At 58.1% G+C, this 11,816-nt stretch overlaps 1 protein-coding gene across 1 annotated transcript; it reads left to right on the forward strand.

The window, feature by feature from the left end:
- Positions 1 to 3,264: 3,264 nt before the first annotated feature.
- TAF6 (TATA-box binding protein associated factor 6) lies at positions 3,265 to 11,658 on the forward strand. Its single transcript, XM_084304139.1, is given in 11 exon segments — positions 3,265 to 3,497; positions 4,381 to 4,467; positions 5,840 to 5,957; positions 5,960 to 5,992; positions 6,423 to 6,479; positions 7,088 to 7,207; positions 8,591 to 8,733; positions 9,354 to 9,431; positions 9,528 to 9,629; positions 10,590 to 10,772; positions 11,576 to 11,658. Coding segments are annotated over 11 exon segments (1,152 nt in total). The 5' UTR covers positions 3,265 to 3,341; the 3' UTR covers positions 11,651 to 11,658.
- Positions 11,659 to 11,816: the final 158 nt, after the last annotated feature.

The raw sequence follows: 11,816 nt of genomic DNA on the forward strand, positions 1-11,816 counted from the left end.
TCGGGGTCCCCCTCCTTGAGGTCTCCTCCCCCATATTCCAAATTTTGCCCCCCCCCCCCTTGAGGTCCCGGTCTTTAGGGTCCCCCCCCAAACCTCTTATCTCTTATTTAGGGTCCCCCATAAACACTTTATTTAGGGTCCCCTGTAAACCTCTTGTCTTCTATTTAGGGTCTCCCTCCCCAAACACCTCATCCTTTATTTAGGATCCCTCCCCAAACCTCTTATCTTTCATTTAGGGTCCCCCATAACCTTGTCCTTTATTTAGGGTTCCCCATGAACCCGTTGTCTCTTATGTAGGGTCCCCCACAAACACTTAATTAGGGTCTCCTGTAAACCTCTTGTCCTTTATTTAGGGTCCCCCCCAAACCTCTTATTTTTTATTTGGGGTTCCCATGAACCTATCATCTCTTATTTAGGGTCCCCCACAAACACTTCATTGAGGGTTTTCCATAAGCCTCTTGTCTTCTGTTTAGGGTCTCCCTCCCCAAACACCTCATCCTTTATTTAGGATCCCCCCCAAACCTCTTGTTTTTTATTTAGGATTCCCCCCAAACCTTTTATCTTTTATTTAGGGTCCCCCATAACCTTCTCCTTTATTTAGGGCCCCCCATAAACCCATCGTCTCTTATTTAGGGTCCCCCATAAACACTTTATTTCGGGTCCCCTGTAAACCTCTTGTCTTTTAGTTAGGGTCTCCCTCCCAAACACCTCATCCTTTATTTAGGATCCTCCCCAAACCTCTTGTTTTTTTATTTAGGGACTCCACAAACCTCTTGCCCTTTATTTAGGGTCCCCCCCAGACACTTTTTGTCTTATTTAGGGTCCCCCGTAAACACTTTATTTATGGTTTTCTATAAACCTTTTCTCTTTTATTTAGGGCCTCCCCCCAAAACACCTCATTCTTTATTTAGGATCCCCCCAAAACCTCTTATCTTTTATTTAGGCTCCCCCACAACCTCATCCTATATTTAGGCTCCCCATAAACCCATTGTCTTTTATTTAGGGTCCTCCACAACCTCATCCTTTATTTAGGTCCCCCCATAAACGCATTGTCTTTTATTTAGGGTCTCCTATAAACACTTCATTTAGGGTCTCCTGTAAACCTCTTGTCTTCTATTTAGGGTCTCTCTCCCCAAACACCTCATCCTTTATTGAGGATCCCCCACAAACCTCTTATCCTTTATTTAGGGACTCCACAAACCTCTTATCTTTTATTTAGGGCCCCCCATAATCCCGTCGTCTCTTATTTAGGGTCCCCATAAACACTTTATTTAGGGTCCCCTGTAAACCTCTTGTCTTTTATTTAGGGTCTCCCCTCCAAACACCTCATCCTTTATTTAGGATCCCCCCCAAACCTCTTATCTTTTATTTCGGTCCCCCACAACCTTCTCCTTTATTTAGGATCCCCCACAAACCTCTTGTTTTTTATTTAGGATCCCCCATAAACCTCTTGTCCTTTATTTAGGGTCCCCCCCAGACACTTTTTGTCTTATTTAGGGTCCCCTCTAAACACTCCATTTAGGTTCTCCCATAAACCTATTATCTTTTATTTAGGGTCTCCCTCCCCAAACACCTCATCCTTTATTTAGGATCCCCCCCAAACCTCTTGTTTTTTATTTAGGATTCCCCCAAACCTTTTATCTTTTATTTAGGGTCCCCCATAACCTTCTCCTTTATTTAGGGTCCCCCATAAACCCATCGTCTCTTATTTAGGGTCCCCCATAAACACTTTATTTCGGGTCCCCTGTAAACCTCTTGTCTTTTAGTTAGGGTCTCCCCCCCAAACACCTCATCCTTTATTTAGGATCCTCCCCAAACCTCTTGTTTTTTTATTTAGGGACTCCACAAACCTCTTGCCCTTTATTTAGGGTCCCCCCCAGACACTTTTTGTCTTATTTAGGGTCCCCCGTAAACACTTTATTTATGGTTTTCTATAAACCTTTTCTCTTTTATTTAGGGCCTCCCCCCAAAACACCTCATTCTTTATTTAGGATCCCCCCAAAACCTCTTATATTTTATTTAGGCTCCCCCACAACCTCATCCTATATTTAGGCTCCCCATAAACCCATTGTCTTTTATTTAGGGTCCTCCACAACCTCATCCTTTATTTAGGTCCCCCCATAAACGCATTGTCTTTTATTTAGGGTCTCCTATAAACACTTCATTTAGGGTCTCCTGTAAACCTCTTGTGTTTTATTTAGGGTCTCCCCCACAAACACCTCATCCTTTATTGAGGATCCCCCCCAAACCTCTTATCTTTTATTTCGGGTCCCCCACAACCTTCTCCTTTATTTAGGATCCCCCACAAACCTCTTGTTTTATATTTAGGATCCCCCATAAACCTCTTGTCCTTTATTTAGGGTCCCCCCCAGGACACTTTTTGTCTTATTTAGGGTCCCCTCTAAACACTCCATTTAGGTTCTCCCATAAACCTATTATCTTTTATTTAGGGTCTCCCTCCCAAAACACCTCATCCTTTATTTAGGATCCCCCCCAGACCTCTTGCTTTTTATTTAGGATCCCCCACAAACCTCTTGCTTTTTATTTAGGATCCCCCACAAACCTCTTATCTTTCATTTAGGGTCCTCCATAACCTTGTCCTTTATTTAGGGTCCCCCACAAACACTTCATTTAGGGTTTTCCATAAACCTCTTGTTTTCTATTTAGGGTCCCCCTCCCCAAACACCTCATCCTTTATTTAGGATCCCCCCCAGACACTTTGTCCTATATTTAGGCCCCCCATAAACCCATCGTCTTTTATTTAGGGTCTCCTATAAACGCTTTATTTAGGCTCTCCCGCAAACCTCTTATCTTTTATTTAGGGTCTCTCATGGCGCTGCCTTTTTCCCTCTTTATTTAGGCCCCCCCGGGAGAAACAAAAAGAGGAGGAGGAAGAAGAAGAAGAGGAAGAAGAAGAGGAAGAAGAAGAGGAAGAAGAAGAAGAGGAGAAGAAGGAGAAGGAGGAGGAGGAGGAGGAGGAGGAGGAGGAGGAGGAGAGGAAGAAGAAGAAGAGGAGAAGAAGGAGAAGGAGGAGGAGAAGGAGGAAGAAGAGGAGGAGGAGGAAGAGGAAGAGGAGGAGGAGGAGGAGGAGGAGGAAGAAGAAGAAAAGGAGAAGAAGGAGAAGGAGGAGGAGAAGGAGGAAGAAGAGGAAGAAGAGGAAGAAGAAGAGGAGAAGAAGGAGAAGGAGGAGGAGGAGGAGGAAGAAGAGGAGGAGGAGGAGGAGGAAGAAGAGGAAGAAGAGGAAGAAGAAGAGGAGAAGAAGGAGAAGGAGGAGGAGAAGGAGGAAGAAGAGGAAGAAGAGGAAGAGGAGGAGGAGGAGGAGGAGGAGGAGGAGGAGGAGGATGGCGGAGGAGAAGAAGCCGAAGCTGAGCCAGACGCTGCTGCCGGCCGAGTCGATGAAGGTGATGGCCGAGGCCATGGGCATGGCGCAGGTCCCCGAGGACACCTGCCAGCTGCTGGCCGACGAGGCCAGCTACCGCCTCAAGGAGGTGGCCCAGGTGGGGACTGGGGGGGACTGGGGGGACTGGGAGGGCAATGGGGGGGACGATGGGGAGACAATGGGGACACTGGGGGGACAATGGGGGGACTGGGGGGACGATGGGGACACTGGGAGGACCGGGGGGACAATGGGGGGACTGGGGACACTAGGGGGACTGGAGGGACTGGGGGGGACTGGGGGGGACTGGGGGGACAATGGGGGGACTGGGGGGACCGGGGGGACAATGGGGGGACTGGGGACACTAGGGGGACTGGAGGGACTGGGGGGGACTGGGGGGACGATGGGGGGGCAATGGGGGGACTGGGGGGGACTGGGGGGACTGGTGGGACTGGGGGGGACTGGGGGGACGATGGGGGGACGATGGGGACACTGGGAGGACCGGGGGGACAATGGGGGGACTGGGGGACACTGGGGGGACGATGGGGGGGACACTGGGAGGACTGGGGGGACAATGAGGGGACTGGGGGGACAATGGGGACACTGGGGGGACTGGAGGGACTGGGGGGACTGGGGGGGACTGGGGGGACTGGAGGGACTGGGGGGACTGGGGGGGGACTGGGGGGACGATGGAGGGGACACTGGGAGGACTGGGGGGACACTGGGGACACTGGGGGGACACCAGGGAGAAGGGGAGGTGGGGATGGGGACAGGGGGACACTGGGGACATGGGGACATTGGGGACACTGGGGGGACACTGGGGACACCAGGAGATGGGGGCTGGGGACAGGGGGACACTGGGGACAGCGGGGACATTGGGGACACCAGGTGGGGACAGGGGAGGGAATGGGACAGAGAGGGGGACAGGGACACGGCGGGGGGGGGGTGTCCCATGGGGTGGGGGTGTCCCCAATGTCCCCAATGTCCCCGTGTCCCCCCCCCAGGACGCGCTCAAGTTCATGCACATGGGCAAGCGGCGGCGCCTGACCACGGGGGACATCGACCTGGCCCTGAAACTGAAAAACGTCGAGGTGGGGGCACGGGGGGGGGGGGCGTGGGGACATCGGGGGGGGGGCTTGGGGACATTGAGGGGGGGCTTGGGGACATTTGGGGGGGGTTAGGGACATGAGGGAGAGGATATTGGGGGGTTTGGGGACATTTTGGGGGACTTGGGGGCACGGGGGGGGGCTTGAGGATATTGGAGGGGGGGGCCTGGGGACACTGGGGGGGGGCTTGGGGGATATTGGGGGGGGGGCCTGGGGACATTTGGGGGGGGTTGGGGACATGGGAAAGGGGGTTATTGGGGTTTTGGGGGGGGCTTGGGGGCATGAGGGGGGCATGGGACATTGGGGGGGGGTTGGGGACACTGGGGGGGGCTTGGGGACATTTGGGGGGGCTTGGGGACACTGTGGGGGGGGGGGAGCGGAGGATACTGGGGGGGTTTGGGGGATATTGGATGGGTCTGGGGGACACCAGGGGGGGGTCTGGGGGACACCGGGGGGATCTCGGGGATATGGGGGGGGGTCTGGGGGATATCGGGGGGGTCTCAGGGGTATTGGGGGGGGGTCTGGGGGATATCAGGAGGGGTTTGTGGGTTATTGGGGGGGTCTCAGGGTGTATTGGGGGGGTCTGGGGGATATTGGGGGGGTCTCAGGGGTATTGGGGGGGTCTGGGGGATTTCGGGGGGGGGTCTGGGAGTTATTGGGGTGGTCTCAGGGAGGTCTGGGGGATATTGGGGGCATCTCAGGGATATGGGGGAGTCTGGGGATATCGGGGGGGGGGTCTGGGAGTTATTGGGGGGGGTCTCGGGAGGGTCTGGGGACACTGGGGGGGGGTCTGAGGGATATCGGGGGCATCTCAGGGGTATTGGGGGGATCTCAGGGGTGTGGGGTGGGTCTGGGGGATATCAGAGGGGTCTCAGGGATATTGAGGGGGGGTCTCAGGGATATCGGGGGAGTCTTGGGTATGGGGGGGGTCTGGGGGATATTTGGGGGGTCTCAGGGATATTGGGGGGGTCTCAGGGATATGGGGGGGTCTGTGGGATATCAGGGGGGTCTTAGGGTATCGGGGGGGTCTGTGGGATATCAGGGGGGTCTCAGGGATATCGGGGTGGTCTAGGGGATATTGGGGGGGGTCTCAGGGATATTGGAGGGGTCTGGGGGATATCGGGGGGGTCTGGGGGATATGGGGGGGATCTCAGGGATATGGGGGGGGTCTGGGGGATATCAGAGGGGTCTCAGGGATATCAGGGGGGTCTCAGGGACATTGGGGGTGTCTCAGGGATATGTAGGGGGTCCCAGGGATATTGGGGGGGGTCTGTGGGATATCAGGGGGGTCTCAGGATATCGGAGGGGTCTAGGAGTGTTTGGGGGGGGGTCCTAACCCCTGCTCCCCCCCCCCCAGCCGCTGTACGGCTTCCACGCGCGGGAGTTCCTGCCCTTCCGCTACGCCAGCGGGGGGGGCCGCGAGCTGCACTTCTACGAGGAGCAGGAGGTGGAGCTGAGCGACATCATCAACACCCCCTGCCCCGCGTGCCCCTCGACGTCTGCCTCAAGGGTGGGCTTCGGGGGGGGGGGCAACCGGGGGGGGGCTGGGGAGGGGGCTGGGAGGGGTTCGTGGGGAGTTTGGGGGGGTTTGGGGGGGGTTTAGGGAGGATAAGGGGGGGTTTGGGGGTGATTGGGGGCTCTGGGGGGTATTTGGGGGGGTTGGGGGGGCTTTGGGGGGGGGCTTTGGGGGAGTTGAGGGGGTTTGGGGGGTGTTTGGGTGGTTCTGGGGGAGTTTGGGGGCCTTTGGGGGGGGGTCTGAGGGGTTTGGGGGGGCTTGGAGGGGCTCTGGGGGTGTTTTTGGGGGTCCTAGTGGGGACTCAGGGTGTCTGGGGGACTCAGGGGGGTTTTAGGGGTCTCTGGGGGTGTTCAGGAGACTCAGGGGGGGCATTTTGGGGACCCCCCCCCACCGTTTCTCACCCCTGTGTTTTCCCCATGCCCAGCTCACTGGCTCAGCATTGAGGGGGTGCAGCCGGCCATCCCCGAGAACCCCCCCCCAGGTGAGTGGGGGTACCAGGATTTGCCCCCCCCGGGATAAATTTACCCCCCTAGGGGTATATTTACCCCCCCGGGGGCAGATTTGCTTCCCATGGGCAGATTTATCTCCATCTCCTTCAACTTTGCCCCCCACCCCAGCTTAGATTTGCCCCCACCCCAGGCTCCATCTGCAATTTCATCAGGCAGATTTGCCCCCCAGGGGCAGATTGACCCCCCCCCAGCTCAAATTTGCCCCCCCTGGGCTAAATTTACCCCCCCACGTGGCAGACCTGTTCATTTTGTGTGTCGATTTGCACCCCCAGCAGCACATTTGCCCCTCTCAGTGGTGGATTTGCCCCCTGGGTATAAATTTACCTCCCTTAACTTTATAATTACCCCCCCAGGATTAAATTTACCCCCCCCAATTTAATTTTACCCCAGCTGGGGGGCAAATTTCCCTACCTGGGGGGCAAATTACCCCACCCAGGGGCACTTCTGCTCCCCTTGCATCGATTTACCCCCTGTCTTCTGGCGCAGCTTCACCCTTTTGGGCAGATGTGACCCCCTGGGGCAGATTTGCCCCCCCTGGGGTAAATGTGCCCCCCCAATTTCGATTTGCCCCCCCCCGCAGCCCCCAAGGAGCAGCAGAAGGCTGAGGCCACCGAGCCCCTCAAGTCTGCCAAGCCTGGGCAGGAGGACGAGGGGGCCCTGAAGGGCAAGGGGCAGAGCGCAGCCGCCCCCGACGGCAAGGGTAGGGCTTGGGGGGGATTTTGGGGGGGCTATGGGGTGTTTTGGGGCGCTATGGGGTGTTTTGGGGGGCTATGGGTGTTTTTTGGGGGGATATGGGGTGCTTGGGGGGATATGGGGTGTTTTAGGGGGGCTATGGGCTGTTCAGTGGGGCTGTGGGGGTGTTTTGGGGGCTACGGGGTGTTTTTGGGGGATATGGGGTGTTTGGGGGGATATGGGGTGTTTTAGGGGGGCTGTGGGAGTGTTTTGGAGGGGCTATGGGTTGTTTTTTGGGGGCTACAGGGTGTTTCGGGGGGCAGTGGGTTTTCTGGAGGGTCTGTGGAGTGTTTGGGGGGGGCTATGGGGCATTTGGGGGTCTCTTGGGTATTTTGGGCCATTTTGGGGCCATTTTGGCTGGGGGGGGGCTCTCATGACAGGCCTTGGGACACATTAGGGACATTTTGGGCTATGTGGTGTCACTCAGGACAGGCCATGGCATGTTTTGGGGCCATTTGGGGACATTTTGTGCTCTGTGGGGACTCTGAGGACAGGCTTGGGGGCGTTGGTGGCCGTTTTGTAGGGCGCTTTGTGTCCCTTGCGGTCCATGGGGACACGGGGACATTTTGGGCTCTGTGGGGACTCTCAGAACAGGCCAAGACACATTTTAGGGCCATTTGGGGACATCTGGGACATTTTGTACTCCGTGGGGACTCTGAGGACAGGCTTGGTGATGTTGGGCAGTCCCAGACCCCCCAGCAGCCATTTTTGTGGGCAGCTCGGGTGCCCCTTGGGGACACAGGGACATTTTGGGCTCTGTGGGGACTCTGAGGACAGGCCGTGACACATTTTAGGGCCATGTGGGGACATTTTGGGCTCCATGGGGACTGTCAGGACAGCCCTTGGTGACACTGGGCAGCTCCAAACCCCCTGGCGGACATTTTGTGGGGATCTGGGTGTACCTTGGGGATATGGGGACATTTTGGCTCTGTGAGGACTCTCAGAGCAGGCCATGACACATTTTAGGGCCATTTGGGGCCATTTGGGGACATTTTGTACTTCATGGGGACTCTGAGGACAGCCCTTGGTGACACTGGGCAGCTCCAAACCCCCTGGCGGACATTTTGTGGGGATCTGGGTGTACCTTGGGGACATGGGGACATTTTGGCTCTGTGAGGACTCTCAGAGCAGGCCATGACACATTTTAGGGCCATTTGGGCCATTTGGGGACATTTTGTACTTCATGGGAACTCTGAGGACAGCCCTTGGTGACACTGGGCAGCCCCAGACCCCCCGGCGGACATTTTGTGGGGACCTCGGGGTCCCCGTGGGCCGGCTGCGGGTGCCCCGCGGGGACCCACAGACACGGGGCCATGGGACACGTTGTCACCCGGTGTCCCCATGTCCCCAGGCAAGGAGAAGAAGGGCCCGCTGCTGGAGGGGGCCCCGCTGCGCCTCAAGCCCCGCAGCGTGCACGAGCTGTCGGTGGAGCAGCAGCTCTACTACAAGGAGATCACCGAGGCCTGCGTCGGCTCCTGCGAGGCCAAGCGCGCCGTGCGTCCTTCGTTCGGCCCCAAAAACCCCCGTTTTCCACCCCAAAAAAATCACGTCCGCCCCTCAAGCTTTTGCCTTCCCTGTGGGGGATGTTTGTTTGTCCCCGTTGGATCGGTGGTGGCACCGTGGGCTCTTGGTGATGTCCCATGGGTCCTCGTGGTGACAACTCCATGTCCCCGTGTCCTGGTGTCCCCTCGGTGGCATCCTGGTGTCCCCTCGTGGTGACAACCCCGTGGCCCAGTGTCCCCTCACGGTGATGTCCCCATATCCCCTCAGTGGCATCCCGGTGTCCCCTCGTGGTGATGTCCCTGTGTCACCTCACGCTGATGGCCCCATGTCCAGTGACCCCTTGGGGTGACATCCCCTTGTCCCCTCATGGTGACGTCCCTAAGTCCCGGTGTCCCCTCACGGTGACATCCCTTGTCCTGGTGTCCCCTCACCTGATGTCCCTGTGTGGTGACATCCCCATGTCCTGATGTCCCTTCATGGTGACATCCCCATGCCTCTCAAGATGACATCCCCATATCCCGATGTCCCTCCTGGTGTCCCTTTGCAGTGACACCCCCCTGTCCCCATATCCTCCTGGTGTCCCCTCTTGGTGACATCCCCGTGTCCCACAGGAGGCCCTGCAGAGCATCGCCACCGACCCCGGCCTCTACCAGATGCTGCCACGCTTCAGCACCTTCATCTCCGAGGGGGTGAGCACCCTGTGGCCCTGTCCCCGTCCCCTCCCCGATGTCATTGTCCCCTCCCCGATGTCATTGTCCCCTCCTCGATGTCATTGTCCCCTCCAGGTCCGTGTCAACGTGGTGCAGAACAACCTGGCGCTGCTCATCTACCTCATGCGCATGGTGAAGGCGCTGATGGACAACCCCACGCTCTACCTGGAGAAATACGGTGGTGGGCCGTCCCGGTGGCTTCTGTCCCCAAATGTCCCCAGATGTCCCCAAATGTCCCCGGGAGCTCGTCCCCGCCGTCACAACGCCTGTTGTGAGCTGCCTGCTCTGTCCTTGATGTGCCGTGGGGCTGTCCTCAAGCACTTCATGTCCCCCTGTGGCTGAGTCCCATGCCTGTGCCATGTCCCCAGATGTCCCCAACATGTCTCCAAATGTCCCCAACATGTCCCCAACATGTCCCCAAGCCTCAGAAACTCATCCCCACCATCACAACCTGCATTGTCAGCCACCCCACACCATGACATGGGGCTGTCCCAAGCCCTTTACATCCCCCATGACCAAGTCCCATGCCCGCGCCACATCCCCAATGTGTCCCTAAATGTCCCAACATGTCCCCAAATGTCCTTATCATGTCCCCAAATGTCCCCAAGCCTCAGAAGCTCATCCCCACCACCACAACCTGCACTGCTAGCCACCCCACACCATGACATGGAGTTGACCCCAAGCCCTTTACGTCCCCCGTGACCAAGTCCCATGCCCGCGCCACATCCCCAATGTGTCCCTAAATGTCCCCAACATATCCCAAATGTCCCCAACATGTCCCCAAGCCTCAGAAACTCATCCCCACCACCACAACCTGCATTGTCAGCCACCCACACACCATGACATGGGGCGGTCCCCAAGCCCTTTACGTCCCCCGTGACCAAGTCCCATGCCCGTGCCACGTCCCGAATGTGTCCCTAAATGTCCCCATGTCCCCAGCATGTCCCCAGATGTCCCCCAACATGTCCCCCAAGCCTCAGAAGCTCATCCCCACCACCACAACCTGCATTATCAACCACCCCACACCATGACATTGGATTTGTGTCCCCCGTGGCCGAGTCCCATGCCCGTGCCGTGTCCCCAGACCTCCCCGACTTGTCCCCACCGTGTCCCCAAATGTCCCCATGTGTCCCCCAGCTCCACGAGCTCATCCCTGCTGTCATGACGTGCATCGTCAGCCGCCAACTGTGCCTGCGGCCCGACGTGGACAACCACTGGGCGCTGCGGGACTTCGCCGCCCGCCTGGTGGCTCAGGTGTGCAAGAACTTCAGCACCACCACCAACAACATCCAGTCCCGCATCACCAAGACCTTCACCAAGGTTTCGGGGCAAGATCGGGGCTTTTGGGGTGGGGTTTTGGGGGCCGGGAGGGAAGGGGGTGGGTTTTGGGGCAGGATCGGGGGGTTTGGGGTGGGTATTGGGGGCAGGATCGGGGCTTTTGGGGTGGGTTTTGGGGTGGGTTGGGGGGTTGGGGAATGGGTTTTGGGGAAGTATCAATGGTTTTGGGGTGGGTATTGGGGCAGGATTGGGGCTTTTGGGGTGGGTTTTGGGGGGCCAAGGGGGGAAGGGGGTGGGTTTTTAGGGCAGGATCGGGGGTTTTGGGGTGGGTTGGGGGACTGGGGGTCAGGCTGTGGGGCTAGGGGGTTGGTTTTGGGGCAGGATCGGGGGTTTTGGGGCAGGTTGGGGGCTCGGGGTGCAGGTTTTGGGGCAGGATTGGGGGTTTTTGGGCAGGTTGGGGGGTCGGGGAGTGGGTTTTGGAGCAGGATCAGGGGTTTGGGGGTGGGTTGGGGGGCCAGGGTGTGGGTTTTGGGGCAGGATCGGGTGTTTTGGGGCGGGTTTGGAGAGTGGGGAGCAGGTTTTGGGGCAGGATCAAGAGTTTTGGGGTGGGTTGGGGGTTTGGAGAGGGGGTTTGGGGGCAGGATAGGGGGTTTTGGGACAGTTGGGGGGTCAGGGCTGGGTTTTGGGACAGGATTGAGGGTTTGGGGGCAGGTTGGGGGGTCAGGGTGTGGGTTTTGGGGCAGGATCGAGGGTTTGGGGTGGGATTGGGGCTGTGGGGCAGGCTGTGGGGCCGTGGGGTGGGCTTTGGGGTGACGTCCCCCCCCCGTGTCCCCGCGCCCCCAGAGCTGGGGTGGGACGAGAAGACCCCCCTGGACCACGCGCTACGGCTCCATCGCGGGGCTGGCCGAGCTGGGCCATGACGTGAGCACCCCCCCGCGTCCCCCCCCACATCCCCAAATCCCCCCCCCCGTGTCCCCAAATCCCCCCCACGCCCCCAAATCCCCTCCCACGCCCCCAAATCCCCCCCCTCAGCCCCACTTTCCCCCCCCCCTCACACCCCATTCCCCCTTCCCCAGCCCCACATCT

The sequence above is a fragment of the Netta rufina genome (genome assembly GCF_964035555.1).
Source record: "Netta rufina genome assembly, chromosome: 35".
NCBI classification, from domain to species: domain Eukaryota; kingdom Metazoa; phylum Chordata; class Aves; order Anseriformes; family Anatidae; genus Netta; species Netta rufina.